This window comes from Argopecten irradians, chromosome 12, assembly GCF_041381155.1.
Source record: "Argopecten irradians isolate NY chromosome 12, Ai_NY, whole genome shotgun sequence".
NCBI classification, from domain to species: Eukaryota; Metazoa; Mollusca; class Bivalvia; order Pectinida; family Pectinidae; genus Argopecten; species Argopecten irradians.
In genome coordinates, this window is record NC_091145.1 from 31449044 (window position 1) to 31468509 (window position 19466).

Below are 19466 nucleotides of genomic sequence, written 5' to 3' on the forward strand. Positions count from 1 at the left end.
AACAAACTTTGGTTCTCCATTCATGCGCATGTAAAATGCATATGATATTGATGTATGTAATTGCAGTTTGCAAATAGTGGTTTCCAAACTTACATATTTCATTGACGAATCATGATAAGAAATTCATAATTTCCAAATTACAATTGCACTATGAACATTTCAATCAAGGGATCGGCCGGTCGGCCATGCTTGTGAATGATAGTTCCCAACATGCTGCACAACAATGGACACCCTACATATGATAGTACTTTCTTTGGGAAATAGCGGTAACAAGAATTGTCGTCGGACGGACGGCGGGACTCGTCCGTCGTATTCTAATTAAATCGTCTGAGTGGATTGGCCGTTAACAGAATTTCCAAATAGGAAGTTTGTTTGTTTGTTTTGAACGCTAATGGAAGTAAGATAACGGGGATAAAGTTATTCAGCTCAAGAAATATTTTTTTACAACTTGTGTTCCGAGCAGTGTGCATATATGGAACACATTTATGATAAGCGTACAAGCACTGATTTGAAACATTGAAAAGTCCATTTAGAATCAATCTCATTAAGGTTTTGACGAATTCGTTATCAAAATACTACTAAAATCAGGTATAGGATGGACTCAACAGTTAAACATTTTCCTTGGTGAAGTTTAAACCGGAGTTATGACAAACATTGCCCGGACGAATGCGATAACTTGAGTAAATATAAAACTTGAGTAAATATAAAACGGCTTAATGAAACTTTGTGTGTAGCCTAACATCGGAAAGATTTCGCACGAGATTGAAAATCAGCTTGATTCGATGATCCTTTACGATTTATTGCCCTTTGCACTAATAATTATTATTGAACATTGCGAATACGATAACTTGAGTAAATATGCCCGCATCTTCATGAAACCTTGTATTCAGACTAAAATTGGACAGATATCGGACAACTTAAAAAATTGACCCGAGTGTATCGTAACTTATAGAGTTATTACCCTTTGCAATTATAATTATTGAATCTTTTGAACATGATAATTTGAGTAAATATGCACCGAGCTTAATGAAACTTTGTGTGTCGACTAACATTGGAAGGATCTGGGATCAGCTTGATTCGACGATCATTTACGAAGTTATTGCCCTTTGCAACAAAAATTATTGAACCTTGTGAATACGGTAATGTAAGTAACAAGCTTAATGAAACTTTGTATGTACACCTATTAAACGTATGTTCATATTTCGCAAAAAAGACATCAGATGGCTATTAAATAACATAACTAATTTGTATCAATATTAAGTGACCAGGAAGGCCCATTGGCCTTTGTTATTGTATTCCTTCCGCAAAGAGGTAAAACTTATTGAATTATTTTCCATTTTGATAAGACGCCGAGTCAAAAGAAGACATTTTAAAAAGCTTTTTTACCAACGTTCTTCATTATGTAACATGAATTGCCATATTTTTGTTTATAACAAGAAATAAAAGTGATGAATACGTATACGTTGTCGAGAAACTTAAATTTTGGACCCAGCCTACTACCGGTTGTGTATCCAACCTCATTATTCGTGGCATTCATATTAATACTGAAAGCAGATTTGAAATCCTATGACGTGGTCTATGGCTTAAACGACACAATGCCGTTATTAAGACCTCACTTACCTACCCACCATGTATTTATAAAAGGCATGAAATATGTGTACATTAACACAAGATCGGTTTTGCATTTACAAGAATTTTTCAATAAAAAACTCGCAAAATGAAATCAACTAAAACCAAATAAAATGTACTATATTTGAAGGCTTACAAATGTGCTAAACGTGTGTCTAAGATTTGCGTTTTCTTTTCTTTATAATGACATCAAACAATATCAGTGTATCGTGAACATGTAATAAAATTTGCGTGTGTAGACGCAACTGTTAATATATTGTTTATATGGTGCCGATAGCATTCAAAATAATGGTGATAATACACTTTTCAAACCTATTTATAAACATATGCATTTCTTTCCTTTTTAGTCCACTTATATTTTCAATTAAGGATTATCTATGATATCCTTTACTTATTATACTTATTATATTAAATATGGGTATTACAAACTTAGATGAAGCAGTAGTTATTTTAAGGAAGCAGACCTTTGATAATATGTACACTTCAATTTCAAATTTTGATCAGTATAATTTAGCGCTAAATAAAATCGTTTTTGGATAATTTACTGTAGTATATGACAGTATTTGTTGAAGTTATCTTCATTTTATGAAGTGGACACTTGGTTGCAGAGTTTTTCCGACTTTTACAGTCTCCCACTACTCTTTAGTTGCGAGATGGAGACCCACATAAAGCAGAAAAAACACTGAATGTGGGTCGATCATTTTTTCGGGAGATCATGCATTCAAATCTCTGGAACGACTTCTAATTTTTGAAAGGGGAATATAAAACGAGATCAATGATTTTGTAGAGAAGCATAAGTTCTTAACCTACCGTTAATACTATACTCTTCATTATACTTTAAAAATAATTAAAGTAAATATAATGTTTGTCGGTATTCACTTGTACGTTACTACACACTAGTATATTTGAAAGAGATCGTTTCATTGAATATGAATATTGCATTTGCGGGTACCATACACACTTCTCTGCACTGCGAATGGTGTAGACATAATTAAACAGATATATGAATGTTTATAAAGATCATTTAGGCCATTAGGACTCTGTCCTATTTCACTACTTATAACTTATACGAAGATTTCTGTTAAACGGATCCTCACATACATATGTACAATAGTTTCAGGCAGAACATATTGCATACTGAGTCGCATTAAAATCAATTAACCACATATTACTGCACAGCTTTGATCTATATACTGACGCAAAAACTACTTTAAAAAGAGTTAGCCCAGTCTAAATGGACTTTTACGATTTTATTCAGTTCGTATCGAAAAGGTACTCCAATACAAACAAAAATCCAATGAAAAACTACGTTCAGCTTAAACATAAAAAATTTGAATCAAAGAAAATTATTTGTTTTTGTTGTTTTCACGAATGTTAAAGATTGCTGACTAACGAGAAAAGCCTCCCATCTCCTTGTCAGATGACTATCAGTAAATACCTATCAAACAAAATAGAACCTTCTGTCAGTGTAAAGGACATAACTCTTATCTTGTTGTTGTGTATGTACGAAATCTAAATTATTTTGCAATGACTTAATGTATGTACGAAATCTAAATTATTTTGCAATGACTTAATCAGAAAGCAATTCATAGGTGGAATGTTGAATAAAATAAAGCCTATTTATGTATAAAAATACAAATTAACTGGTGTTTATACATCTCAGCATGCATTTTACAAACATTTATAAGATACACACAACACACCGCTACATGGGGGCCGTCCTTATATGACACTTTTTGTTTGTTTGTTTGATTAATTAACGTCCTATTAACAGCTATGGTCATGTAAGGACGGCATCCCATGTATGCGGTGTGTTGCGTTTATGTTGTGCGAGGTGCGTGTTACACCACATATACATAGAAGGCCGTCCTATACGGGAGGCCATCATAACATGACACACTTCACGCCACATACATGGGAGGCCGTCCTTACATGACACACTACACACCGCAATTATGGCAGGACGGCCTAACATGACACACTACACACCACATACATCAGAGAATGTCGACCTTACATGACACACTACACACCACATATACGGGAGGCCGTCCTTAATGACAAACTAACACCGCATGAATGGGAGGCCGTCCTTACATGACACACTATACACCACATACACGGGAGGCCGTTCTTACTTACATGCCACACTACACACCACATACATGGGAGGCCGTCCTTACATGACACACTACACACCACATACATGGGAGGCCGTCCTTACACGACACACTAACACCACATATACGGGAGGCCGTCCTTACATGTCACATTACACACCACATACATGGGAGGCCGACCTTTACATGACCCTGGATGGTAATAGGACGTTGATAAATCAAACAAACAATTAAAAGATAACGTCGTGGATTTTCTTTGCTTGGAAATTGAAAGTTATGTAGACATGGAAGAAATGCTTTAAAATCATATTGGATACATGGGAATCGATCTGATCTACTCGAGTTATTTCCCTTGAGTAACACACCGTCAGGACTGACTGTAAACGAAGAGGAGGAAGTGTAATAGATCAGAAGGCTTTTGGGTACACCTGGTTGATGATGATTTAAGAAAAATCGTTAATTTTTAATTGCGACTTTTAATGAAGAGGTGTAAATCCATCTATTCTGAGGATGTCGTCGATATTTAAGCTAAAGGCATGCTGTTTTGATGTGCACATGGCTCGATTTCCTTTTTCTCTTACTAGAAGTCTAGAACATTCTAGAAAACTTGAGGGGGAAAAGTAAAAAGAATCCTGTCCGAAATGTTTACTACAAAAAAAAATAAAACATACGAAAAAGAATGTTGTGTGATGCATGTAACCTGATGATGAAGATGTTCATGATTTTTTAACCTTATGTATATGTTTTCTGAAATAGGTCAAGATTAAGAACTTCAATGGGAATGCCATATATATTGAGTGTTCGAATATAATACATGTGTTACAAAACACAAGGTATTTTCAATGTTTGGTTAATATGTTTGGGCTTACTTGATCAGAATTTGTCGGCTGATCCTATTAGGGTAAAAGATGTTATTAACGATATTTGTGTTATATGATATTGGTCCCACAATATTAACAAGGTATACTTAAATTCATAGCATACATGTATGTTTAATACTTTATATTATAACAAACCCCAGCTTAAAGTACAAATTAAGATAACTTTTACGGGCATGGGTAGCAATACCATACACACTATAACTCACAATGAATACAAAATTAACAAAATGAAGTACTCGGAATGTTAGCAAAGATCAAACTCTATCGATAATCAATTGGTATATTTAGCACGAAACAACATTCGTGACTTTTTCAGGGGACGATTACTCCCATGAAACGTCCACCAGGTCATCGCGTTGACCATTTCTGTTCCATTGTCCATGGTGAAGGGTCCGTTGAGGTTGGACAGGCCGCAGTCGCTGTACCACCAGCCTGACTGTCCTAATTCTGCACAGTTAGTAGTATTACTCATGTCTTCGTCTGAATCAAATGTACTGAATTTAATTCCATTCAGGTCTCCCATAGCGTCACCTTCGACAAAGTATAATATAATTAAGATTTGGAAATAGTTATTATTTGTGCACATATCGCACTAGGTCTAAAGGATACAAAAAAAAATATTTTTAAGTACAAATGTAGGTAATAAGAATGTCAAAAACATCGCAAAACGATACGATCACTTCTATTTCTTAAAGATGTGTTCACGCATATTTGCACTTATTTTTTATGTTATATCTTTATTTGTAAAAGTAGTGAATTTTGTATTAATATCAAGCTTTTCAAAAAAAGTTAAATTAAAAGTTTTAAAAGATTTGAAATATTGTTTTGATATAAATACATCTATCATAAAGCAAACTTTATACACATATATTTTCAACCAAAGCAAAAGACAAAAAATCAAAGAATGAAAACTGAGCTTTATTATGCGGAAACATATCTTTTACGTCTGGTAATGATACAGTTTTCAATTCTTTCATTTACTGGGCAATTGTCTCCGCATAAACAACTAAATATAAATACAATACTGTATCAATCACTCACACTTGTTCATAACCCACCTGCAGTACCAGAGTAGCCCGATATTGTGAGTTTGAATCGTTCACCCCACCAACCAATACGGAAATTGCTGTACGCCGCGAACTTACGGACGCCTTGCCAGTCTTCCAGCTCAACTCGTAATTCACATGGTTGATCGTAGCACATTGTCTTCACCGCATTTAGTCCTGGAAATTTCATAGGTATCAATAAGTACACTTCCAACTAATTATAGATGTTCTATCTTTCTGACATCAAGCTTTGCCTGTGACTAATGTATACTTGATTTTAGTCATCATTTTCAATCAATAATATCTATTTCACATAACGTGTAACTTTTAGTTATTTGGCAATTTTGGCAATATCTTTGAAAAAGGGGGTTCTTTTAACATTAACTAATTCGAACATAAATCGAATATCAATTAAGTTAAAAACCGCTTTATCAAATTTACCCTGAATAGTAAAAAATTACTACCCTGCATCATTTCCACATGTTTTGTTAGATTCATCTCTTTAGTTACATTTGTACATTTGAAATTCCTGGTGTATTACTATACATAGAACAACGTCATTGATAATTACTTAACAATCAAACAATCCTGTTTAGATCAAGTCGACTCACCCAACCAAAATTCTCCGCTGAAATTACCAAAGTTGTTTTCATATTGTTTGCTTGTCCTGTCAAAGGATAAAGAGCCATCGAAACGGTTCTGCATAACCTGGGGGAAATAAGCAATTAATTTATTATTTTACAATCTTATAACTAATATTTTTGTATCTTGTATCCGTGTGATCCTCTTTAACATTAAAGCATTGTCATCTGGAGATATGATGAAATAATTTACAGTCAAACCTGTCCATAACGACCAGTGAAAGGACAAATAAAGCAGTTTGTTTTAGCCAAGTAGTCTTATACACACATCAAAGCGTGTAGACATCAACATATGGGATCCTCAAGAAGGGTCCTCATTGAGCTGGGGGTGTTTATGCAGAGTTGACCACTTGGGTAGGGTTCACTAATTTTGACTAGCACGAATAATCGTCATGTAACATATATTTCAACATCCGACCATACTCTATTTTTAATTTACTTACATTAGTATATGCATACAATGGAAGTATTTAACATATCACATGTCATCGCTAGATGATACTAAGAATAAAGGGATGAAACATGTCTTTTAATTGCAGGCAATTATTTCGTTTTCAAGAAATATTGCGTGGTTGGTTCATGCATTTGAATACTTCTGTTTGTGAGAAGAGTTCCTCAATACTGAAATGTTAATGATGTATTGGTAACATTACAGAAACACCATCAAGTATTCTACACACATCTTCGTAGCCCCAACAAACATAAAATTCGCTTATCGCACCTTATCTCGTACTCGACGAGAGTAACATATAGAGTGAGGTGAGGTACGGAAGGGAGACGGCATTCTCAAATCTTACGTTCTTGGGGTTACAAAGAAGGGTGTCAGCAGCGTATATTGTATTTGGCCGTATTAATTATTACGTGTAAAGAAATGGAATGTTCCATCAATTTTTTGTTGACACATTGTTTATTTTTCATCATTTCATACCATCCAAGTTGACCTAAGCTGTAGCCTGATAAAACCCGTTACTTATGAGTTATGTTGATATTATCTACAGCAAATAATATACCGTGTAGCTAGTTATTGAAGGCGGTCACAGTTTTCCGGAAAAATATCAGCTGCAAAATTAGATTTCAGCTTTGTTTGCAAATATCCAGAAACGTCCAGAAAAATCGTGAAATTATCATTTAGCCTGTATTTAATACTATTTGAATTTATTTTGATCCAATCTTCTGATTCTAATATTGTTATCTCAAGCTGAAGATTGGTATGTTTTGAATTTCGTCTAATGTCTGTGCATAGTTTAAGTTTGAATCATCGGCGGTTGACAAGTTACAGTTGTTTTAAGCCTTATAAGCCAAAAAGGTTTCCCGAGGGGTTGGTATCAAGAATAAAACAACTTTTTGAAATCTAACCATAATGTTCAGTTCTTTGGAAATAAACAAATCATAAACTAACTCAAATTTAGTTCCTTGATCAAAAATGTCTTTGTCGTTCGTGCCATGATTTGTCGTATGTCTCAATACGCTATCTGTAGACGTTTGAAAGACATTCACTGTAGCAACTGAAATCGTAGAATGTTTTTAGGTTTATTAGGTCTATCACCCTATAATCATCAATAGTCATTTAAGGACGGTGAGTGTTTTGGTTTAGTTAGTGTTTTGGTAAAGTGTGTGTTTTGTTTTACGTCCTATTTACAGCTGGGGTCATTAAAGGACGACCTCCAATGTTTGGAATGTGTTGTGAATGCATGTTTAGTTTTTAAAGTTGTGGTATCTGATGTGTCTCATTGTAATGGCGGAACTCTTGCCTTTTAAAGAGATATCTCACTGACGCATGCGACTGAAAACATCGATTAAGTACACCCTATCACATTATACAGCCAACGGGTTAACCAGTCGTCCCACTCCCTTTTTACAAAGCACTAAGGCAGCAGGAGCAGAAACGATCATTCTTACAGAATATGGTATATCTAGACAAGGAAACCAGAGATTTCCTCAATGGGCCAGACGCTAAACTTCAGATCAAAGATAAGATGGCGTCAATGGATACGTTAATAAGAAGGTTAGTAGGAAGAAAGAAAAGATAAGACCCTACATTCAGTGCGTCTTTTACAATCATGCAATAGGGTAGCAGATACAATTCTAAATATCTACCTGCAATTTATAATTTTGGAATACATTGATAATTTCAACTCGATGAAAACTAGGCTGAATATTAACATTGACATTAAATCTATAACGATGTATTCATATTATTGACCAACTCACCGTCCATCCCCCGCCATTTGTGTCCATATCACAGAGGACGTTGTAGACTTCATATTGTTTCGAAACCCTTCGGATGTCGTAGACGTCTGTTGGTCGTAGACTACATGACTGTCGCCATCCCAAGCATGTGTCTGACCCTAGGGGATATTTATTGAAAAAGATACTTTATCGTAGAAAAATTATTTCCATTTCTACACACGGTATGCATGCTCAAGAAATAGAGCAGCCAAATATTTTGACGTTCAATTTTATCTTGATCTTGTTTCACGGAAATTTACGTCAGATTCCGAATGGTCGACATAATTGCACCTGTGTAAAAATGCCCTTAATATGTCGCTTGACTATTGTGTTCTTTGATCTGAAGGTGTCTTTTATATAGGACAAAGACAGGATAATTCATTATTGTTAGCAAATGATGTACAGTACTGTAACACCTGTCTAATGGAAGGGTGATCTTATCCTGACTTTGCATGGGAAGATAGACATCGATGTTGGTGAAATGGTGATACTTCTTATGAGCCACCAAATTAAGCATTAGAAGATTTAGGGTATTATTTTCAGAACACGAGTATGGATGGACCTTTATTAACATCTGAACTTGAAATATTATGTTATAAATCATGTAGCAAACGTTTCTGTTTTTACTAGTATCTAATAAATATTTCCATAAGGGTTTGGTAGAAATATCGATACCATGGAAGTTACTTAAACAAATTAATTGTACATGTGATTATATTCAGTAAATTAAATGTTAATCTTTTACATTTAATTGATGTGACTTTAATATACTTTTATAGGCTAGACCCGTTGCCTAACTCCTGTCATCATAATATCAGACAATAGAATATAGTAGACAAATCTCTGTAGACTTTCTAAATTATTAAATCACAGTTAAGATTAACTTACATTGATAGTAGTAAGCCGCACCATCCTGGAAGATAACTTCAGCTGTGTTATCAAATATGTTAGAATACAGCCTACACAGTCCAGTGGCCGTGTTCACAGACAAAGACAAACAGTAATGTTTCTTACAATGATTCAAACACTCAGGAAAGTTTACCACATTGCTGTATTCCTGTATGGTTGCATCTGTAAACAGTGCTCCTCGTAAATCCAGGTCCTGTTTGTAATAATCCCGGCACATCCTTATATATGGTGATTTTAGAATAAGGATGAAGACGAAAAAGAACAGGTTCGTCATGATAGCGTATGTTAAGTTAAAACTAAGATTGTATCAATCACTAGAAAATTATATACCAGCAATTTGTGAACACAACATCTGGTTATGATTTAGTGTACTGTATGGGATAGTTAAAATCCTTGAAATACAAAAGGTTCGTTCCTTTAATGGTTTATTTTATTGATCATGGAATGCCTCTATTTCAATACGTCTACGTAGACGTCGAAATTATTGCCCCATTGACTTTCCTAGTGAGCAAACATTTCAATACCCTTGCAAATTCAATATCATAATATTAATAAATTTATCGATATTGATTTTTAGTGTATTTCTCACAAAAATATTTCAAGATAGTGCTAATACAAGTAACACACGTTGTCGGAATTTTTGAAGTACCGGTAATAATGGTTCGCAAAACTTGTGAATGCCTATATTATTAATAATGATAATATAGGCAGATTTCGCGGACTACATTGGAAACAATCGCTTAGCAAGATGGCATACAGTGAACTGAAGCATTTCGTTAACACTCGGAAGTTGTGTTTTTAACACATCTCTGTATAAAACATTGCAATGTTGTTTGATCATTAATTCAATTATCTTTATAGCAAATCCTTCACGATCACAACCATTAAACATGTGTAAATGTATGATCATCCAATGATGTCATCATAATTAATGGGTCCGTCTATAGTAACATCTTATTATAGAAGGGCGGGTATAATCACTGTACGTTTGTGTATATAATGTTTCATGTCATCGTATTTTTCAATATATTAGCGAGCACAAAGATGCGTGATCAATGGTCCTAGCTGAGAAATGAGCATTCATATAATACGTGTTTACATTTACTCGTGAAACATCTTAATTTGCGTTCGAAAATTCGTCCGAAATTTGTATCTCGCGAAATGTAAGTGATGAAGAGTACAGTGTTTTTTTTAACTCTTTTTCAACAACAGCCAGTGCCTTTTTGATTGGGAAAATATGATCGGCATATGGGGGAAATTGGGAAAATATGAAACATTACAAAATCACAGAAAAAACACACAATTCAGTTTTATTATGATGTACCAGCCTTTGCTTTGACTTTACAAAGGTACAATACAGTACTGTATGGCTGCGAAATGAAAATTACAGACAATTTTGTTTTCGTAAAGATTTGTGAAAAATCACAGTCTGAAATGTCTCTAAATCTCAGGTTTGAGACTATTGTTTACATCAAATCGGTGTTATTTATCAACAATACATATTCAATCGTCTTTTAGACAGTAAATTTGTATAGAATTCACATGTCCCGTTTTCTTTTTTTCAGTCCTTTGAAGTCATCAACCAACTTCTCCAGATCTGTAGATTGAAGTTTTACTTCAGTGTGGCAGATCCTCATCACACCCTCCAGCTGCCGTTGTGAAAGTCGGTTTCTCTTTGGTGTCAGAATATTGTTCATCAGAGAGAAACCTCTTTCCACAACAGCAGTGGATGGTGGGATGAGCATTGCTAGCTCATATAGTTGCTTGACAGAGGGGAAACATTGTTGTAAAACTTGGTCCGTCATGAAGCGGTGTTGTATGTCTTGAAGTTTCAACTTCTCATTCTTCCTGCAAAGACAAAAATAAAAATGGACATCAGCACAATCTGTCAGTGTGTTAATAACTATTAAGAAAATCAGAGAATTAGAATGATTGAATTTATCACTACTCAACTGCCAAGTGATCTATTTTTCCTAACTAATAGTTTGATATCATAGTTATCTAGCTAAAGTTTATCTCAATCTGAAATAAACTAGTAGGTAAACACAAAGATTCATTTTTTAAGTTGTAATTTATTTAGAACACTTAACTTAAGGATTATTTTTAAATAAAATAACTGAATAAATTACTAGTCTATTAGTGCAATTGGCAGTAGATTACCAACAGGAAAATTGAAAACAAAAGGTATCAGATATGGACTACTCTACTAACCTCATCCTGGCTGTGTGACTGTCGGTGTACACATAGTTTGTTGTTATTTTGTAAAAATCCTAGGGATTCATTGTTACAATTTAGACTTACAGACACTTGACTTGTAACTGGCACCATAATGACATTATAAACTGGAAAGTAAAACAAAACAAAAACAGTTGAACATGTATTAATTTGTAAAAGAGAAAAACAGAAAACAGTGTTAGTTAACCAGTCCAATAAACCTTATTATCAAATATACTTGACAGGTTAAAAGAATTTTGATATACCTTCATCTTGTGATTTGCAGAATCTATCAACTACCATGGTATTGACCTGTGATAAGCCTAGGCTAAAGCCCAGCTCTCAATTGTTACTAGTGATAATTTGATATTTTGTTATGCAAAGTGCTGGCTTGTCAAGTATATCTGAATATTGTACTAAATAAAATTTATAAAAAAAAACAAGTTGAGCAGCATATTCTATGGTTATATTCCTTTCTTATTCCTGTACACAATCAAAATAATACGGTTTTAACTTCAAAACAGCATTTTTTTAATAATTTAAAAATTGTAACAAAGTTGAAATAATAAATTACAGATACAGGGATAAGATTTTTTTCCATTCAAATTGATAACAATCTCTAATCTGTAAATTTGCAAGAAAAAATACTTTTCCTGGAATAAACTGCTCAGTCTCTAAACTTCCAACAACTTAACAAGAGGCAAAATTGAAATATCATGTCTTACATCAACATGAACAGGTGAACCTTGAACGTTTTTAACTCTGTTTCAAGTTGGGTTTGATCAAGCATGGCTGGCTCCTGCACGGTATGGCCTTGGAAAATATCTGTCTTTGCTGTCCCATAGAAGTTAACCAATCCCTGGATAGAAGCCTATAATCATAAACAGTTATATTGAAAATTATTAAAACAAATTAATTGAAAACATTTGTTTAAACTTTTGCATTATTATAAATTAATTCATATAAAATTAAAAATTCTCATATTTAAAACATTTAATATGATGATATCATACATTTAGTTGTACACATTGCTTGAAATCTGTTTTTATGATTTTGTACACATCTTATGGTAATTGTACGAGGGATTCAGATTTATAGGCACTTGTTCATACTTACATGTCCATATTCTGCTAGGTCGTGTAGTAAGTCTGGTAGGTTCAGAGGGTCGAGTACGCGGAAATGAGGCAAAACAGGTGCACCGGTACTGAAGGCATTCTCAATCTCTGCTATCAAGTCGTAGATGAGTGGTATTCCTAAAAATCATGAAAATATCTAAGAGTTAAAATTTATTATTATGTGTAGTTATATTATATACATAATTTTTTACGAGTAATTCTGATCTTAAATTATAAATTGTTTTCGCTCAGTTCATCATGACAAGGCTGAGTTTCTGTCAGCCCATTAATATTATTCTAAATTAATTTATTAATATATTATCATTCCCTGGGACCCTACACTGTTGACAAATCAGACAATCACTGGGATATAATGGAATCATCAACTTGATTAATATTAGGCTTTCTATTTGATTCTATAAAACCTGATGTGTATGACATACCAGTTTCTCGAAGAAACGATTTCGGTGATGCAGTCTGGTCGACATGTTGATTCACTCGTAGCCTCCTTGCCAGGTCTGTTCTGTCATCAATCTCGTCGAAGATATTTTGGCACTTAGAAAACTGTGTCAGTAGTGTTGAGAGTGTCACTGTCGATATGTTCTTGGTAAGTTTCGATAAGACCATGCAGTAGATCTGTGGTAAGTTTTACATGGTTTGGGAGTGAGGTGAATCTGATGTTGGACTCTTGCAGATATAGAGACAGCATGTTCACAGGTTTCAAAATGTCGCAAAGCAACAGAATGGTTGCCACGATCATTTTGTTTGTCGTGTTGCCGCGAATTCCCATCACTTCAGGGTCTCGTTTTTCCTCGTAAATACCGTCCAGTGTGTCTAGTATGCACTCGTACCTAAAATAAAAGTTAATATTACAAATATATATCATTTAAACAAATTATAAATTAATGGATTTTAAATTACATATGATCATTATCATTATAATATGTAAATTAAATTGATCATCGATTCATAATAAATTAATTGTTTATATAGAACGCTGACGTCACTAATGTTTTGTTTATTACTTTACGAGAGGAAGTTATTTTGGTTCAAGATTTCAATCAGTTCACCATCGACGTACAAAATTAAATGAAAAATAAATTAGAATCCTGATTCCAAGATGATAATCTAAACAAAAACTAATTCAAAATTAAAATAGATAATGATTATTTTCATTGCTTGACTCATTAGTCACTCAGTGACACTCACAGTGGTTGACAATGTCTGTTAAATTAACAAACAGAAATACTGACTGAGCTCTGTGTTGATTGTTAAAGGAAAAGTCTAACTAGCCTACCTGTTCACAAATCTCGAGCATGCCTGAAGATGTGACAGCCATCTTGTGGTTGCCGCCCGGGTAATAATAAGAGGAGTCTTCCCATATACAGTCTGAACGTGCTTGAAGACCGCCATCTTTTGTGGGGAGAACTCGAACAGTTTCCAGAGAGAGAGCAGAGTTGCATCGACATCTTGCAGGATCGTGAATCGTTTTATGAGATGGGCTAAACACAGGGCCAATCGATGGTTGCGGCAACTGACAAAGACAGTGAACGGGCTGAGATGTCTCATTCTCCGTTGGACGCCTGTAATAATAAATTCATTTAAAAAAATGAGATAATATTATAAGACTTGGATGATATTGATAAGTTAACAGATCAATCAATTGATTACTGTGGCTTGTTTTATTTTTTAATTTAAATTTTTAATAATTTTTATTAATCAAATTATCAAAAATAAATTTATATTTCATTGTAAATTAATGCATGATAGAATAAAATTATTTGTAGCAATGGCCACGGTACCATTTTCCGAGTCAATTATCATGTAATTCTTCCCAATGTATTTTTAAAATTTCATCTGATTGTAATTTGACCATAATAAAATATTTAAACAATACATCAAGCACAAATCTTTATTTTTCTTCAAGTATATATTATTGGAACAAATTAGACATTACAATACATTAGATTACTTTCATATGTATATGATTAAATTCAGTAAAAGCTCTTACCTGTATTTACACCACTCATGGTGTTACATCCGTCTAGAGCCAGGAACCGCATAAGGGACAGATCCAGATTTTTGGCCATGAGGAACTGTTCGAGAGAGCTGGATATATGTGCTGCGTCGCCCTTGGATAAATGTATAAAACCCAAAAACCGTGTAACAGTGCCAGTACCAATAGCATATTTCACCATCACACTCAATTGGCTGCGGTTTGCATTGTCCGTGCTCTCATCCGCGAGGAGGGCATATGGCTTCCCTCTCATTTCTGACAGAATGTTCCTCTCTACTAAATCACTGATGCACATCACCATTTGGGTGATGCTGGTGGGGGAGAGGTAAGTAACTTCGCGTTTCAGGGTCGAGTCCTGGTCATCATGGAGATATTTCTGGAGTTCGGCGACACCCAATTTCGACACAAATCTGACAAATTTTTCTGCGTTGGCAGAAACAGCCCATTTTTGTAACAACATAAAGTTCACACACTCAAATATTTTCTTCAAAGCCCCCCTTGTCGTCATCCTCTCATCTTCATTGGTCGCAGCAGCATGTTCACACACTTGCTTGAACACGTTGGTGTTTTTGATACGCGACATCGTATACCGGTCCATGGTTTCCTTGTGACCTTTGGATTGCTCATGTCCCTTCAAAAGGCGTGTAGGATGTGTTCCAAAGTTTTTCACTCCACCCTCCATGAAAGGGGTTTTTGTAGCTCCAAAAAGTTCACAGAACTTGCAAAAATAGCCACCTCTCCCCGCCGAAAAATACAACCATGGATATACCACCTCATATTTCAGTCGCACGCCAGCTTTCCTAGTATCAGTTTTAATTTTTTCAATTTCGTACTCAATTAGAGACACTGTAGTACTGACAGTGACCACTGGACTTATTTTGATCTTTTTACTGGGTGATTGGATCGGCTGAGGATCCACGTCATGATCGTTATTGAGCTCATTCCAAACACTGGACTGGTCAGCCTGTTGAACAGGAGATGGAGATTCTTCTACTAGTAATTCAGTTTGTTGTGTCGAATTTTTCAAATTCCAAAGGTCATTTATCCTTGTCAGACCCCTGGCATCTTTTTTGTTGAGCCGTTTGTTGTAATATTTTGAATTATGCGACATTTTCACCCTTGACTCGTACCTGCGTTCACAATCCTATAGACGCTTGACAAATACGTTTACAGATAATGCGATTCAAACTCAAGAGTGACCCTGAACGAAATACCGGAAGTAAAACGCATTGGCGATAACGATCAATCATCAGCGCGCTTTGCAGTCAGATAACAGTAAACACGGAAGTTCTACGATGTTTTCTGAATTTATTACGGCATCTTTTGAGACAAAAAACACTGGGACAAGACAACTGCTATCAATAAACGACAGACAACTCAATTGGGAAAATACGATTTTATTTTGGGAAAATACGATTTTATTTTGGGAAAATATGCTACTTTTGAGCTAGGGGAAACAGCCGAAGTTCGGCGGTAGATTCGGCCTAAAAAACACTGTGAGTAAGTGTAATGAATTGATAGGACGTTAAATTAACACCCAGCCTGGACATTCTACTTTTGAATACAACTTCCTCGTAAAGTAGCTGTCGACGTTATATTGCTGATGCTGAAATACAAATCTACATTGTGTTGGATACTTATCAATATTTTTTAATACCTTGGTTTTGTGGCAGATTTCTGGTAAACACCACCATGGTTTACTTTAATGCACAAAGTGTTTTTTGTTAGACAAGTATGATTTTATGCCGTATTATTTATTACATAAATTTATATCAAAAGTCGCCACCTTCGTATCAATAAGTTCTTTAAGTAGTTTTTGTGACAATGCGGAGGATGAGAAAAATATATACGTGTAGCGATGCGTTTAATACAAAAGTACATACCGTTAGGTGTGTCTGGTACTGCACTATCTATTATTGAAAATAGTTATGTAGTACTATTACATGTGCAGCGTACTGGTATCCCGATGTAACATAATAAATTGTAGTTCGTAAATATAACAATACATTAAACTCTACTGACATTTATTTAGAACACCACATGGCATATATACTTATATAGCAAGTTATTACACCCCGAACCCCTTACTCACCGTATCCTCTCAATTTATCCTTAAAATGGGTAAAAATGACTTTGAATGGCTTTGAGAATCTAGATTTAAAATAAAAGCTTGACTTGTATGATTGTCTGTGTGAGTGTTGGTGTTATTATTATTGTGTATCTCTTGGAAACATTTGATAAAGGCATATTTTGAATTGTATATATGGGTAAAAAAATAATTGATGAAAAAAATCTGTCATCACAGAACCGTTAATAATTACTTATCTTATCATAAACAACGTTATATTGATGGTTTTGAGATATCAGAATCAGTTCAACTGAAATTGGCAACATATATGGTGTAAGTATATGTTTTAACATGGGGCCGAGAGTTGCAACTGCTCAAGTCTGATATATATCTGTAACCCTATATACTCACTAAAACTCTCTTCAAATCACATAATTAATTGATGTAATAAGTTAAATTAAATTAACAAAGAAACTATTAAATATGCAACAACGACAAACAACACCTCGAGAATGGTACATTGTATACATGTCCTTATTTCCCCTAAAACTGTATTCCTTGTAATTTTCACTATCACAAACTGTCAAAAAACATACAATGTGTGAATATGAATGCTTCTATACTGTTTGATGGTTCAGATCCATAAAACCATCAATATACTATTGACATAGTGGTAAATGTCGCATGAAATATCACACGTTTTAAAAGAACCGCCACAGTCAACGCCATATTTCACACTTTAGGATATCAGAAAACCGAGTTGCATGACGTGACCAACATTGACATTATCAATATAGATCGGAACCTCCCGAGTCGTATCACGTGACCAACATCGCAAATACGGGAAATATGGGAAGTAAATATGGGTTTCAATATGCCATTAAACTAATTCAACCAAATGAACGACTGACCGAAACGTGTTGTGATTTGAATAGGCCTAGGTTCTTATTGCAGGTATATTCGGGTCCATTTGATTACAATTTTCTATATTTCGATTACATTTAGAATTCGACATTTCGTTTCTCTGATTGTGGTACATGTAGTCGCATGGTACCGATGTCGACGTTGGTACGACAATGTCATCAATTGCTATGAATAAATTATGGACAGTCGTTATAGAGACCAACCAACTTACTAAGTTTACATAGACTGCAGTGTTAAAAGTTGTTACAGTTTTTTTAATAGTGTTTTTTTTTTATCATTATCTATTTTCACCATTGTTTCAAATACACTGTATTTAATTTCTGAGCGAGTCATGAACAAAAAACATTACATACAATTATAATTAACAAAATTGATTTCATGCACACACAATCTAAATTTGTTGTAGATGTATACATCAAGTGCCATTGCCCTATAATATTCCACCAAACAGTCCATATAAAAAGGGAAAAGTACGACACTCAAAACTTACACATAGAAAGTAAAAAAAAAATAAAAATAAAAAAAAACCTTTTTCAAGTATGAATATTAATTGCCATACTTTGCATGATATTATTACAAACATGTACATGCAAATTAGATAATTCAAAGAAATTAATTTACAAGGTATCATTACACGCATGTTAAAAGTTATTTATGCATGTGTTGGTTGGCAAATGTCTAATTTTCCTTACATCGCTGTACGATGCAGTTTTTAATACCCTAAAAATGTCAATTTCCTTCGTTCTTTTTTCACTAATGTAGTACGTTATATCAACAGAAAAATTTATAATCGATACTAGGACATTTAAATCTTCATATACTGGCGATTCCGTTTTATAATAATATATTTGATATTTGCTAAGTTCCTTCCAATTTTAATTTTCTTAAACGTTTCATTGACTTTTTTCCAGAATCTTTTTACATGTTCACATAAAACAAAGAAATGATCGTAATCCTCCGTTACCTGGCATGTAGTACACAAAGGATTGAATTCTATTTTCCATCTGTACATTAATGTTTTACATGGTAGTATACACATGAAAAGTTTCCACCTAAAGATTTTTAATTTATTCTCATCCAAAGAGATAAACTAAAACTGACACTTGTTTTTAATTGCATATCGATTGACAATTCAAATTTATTTTTCCAAAAATTAAATGTATGTGCTTTAATTTTCTTATTCTTTACGAATAAGTCATAAATTACTTTTTTGGTAAGTTTTTCAAGAGGAATACACTGTCTACTCTTAGTCATTATTTGCAATTTCAAAGCGTCATGCGTGATTGTTGTATTAATAGAAGAATTAGATTGGAGTTCCTGTAACCACCACTTTGGAATTGATTTCTTCAACATAATAAGCTGTGACATCCAGTTCTGTTACGAGGTCAGCTTGTTCAAAATATACTTCTCACAGATTTTTCCAGAATAATCGATTACATTGTCAATTGTTGATAGTTTATCTTTAATCCAATTTGGAAATAATAAGGAATATTTCACGATTTTAATATGTCTGCTGCCCCAAATGATTTCTTTTCTTATTTGTATCCACCCCCCCCCCAAAAAAAAATAAATAAATAAAAAAATTCCACGCATTAATTATATCTAAATAAAAATCTGATTTAAAGTTGAAATACATGGTCAACTTTAACTCTTATTGCATAAGAAATTAAGGC

At 34.1% G+C, this 19466-nt stretch overlaps 1 protein-coding gene and 1 pseudogene across 1 annotated transcript; both read right to left on the reverse strand.

The window, feature by feature from the left end:
* Positions 1–3226: 3226 nt before the first annotated feature.
* Positions 3227–9729, reverse strand: LOC138305054 (ficolin-3-like). Its single transcript, XM_069245459.1, has 5 exons — positions 9435–9729; positions 8529–8665; positions 6288–6384; positions 5689–5853; positions 3227–5161 (listed from the first exon to the last, which is right to left on the reverse strand). Exons 1-5 carry the CDS (start codon positions 9727–9729, stop codon positions 4902–4904), a joined length of 954 nt encoding a protein of 317 aa, XP_069101560.1. The 3' UTR covers positions 3227–4901.
* A 3382-nt stretch (positions 9730–13111) lies between these two features.
* LOC138336978 (uncharacterized) lies at positions 13112–18774 on the reverse strand (annotated as a pseudogene).
* Positions 18775–19466: the final 692 nt, after the last annotated feature.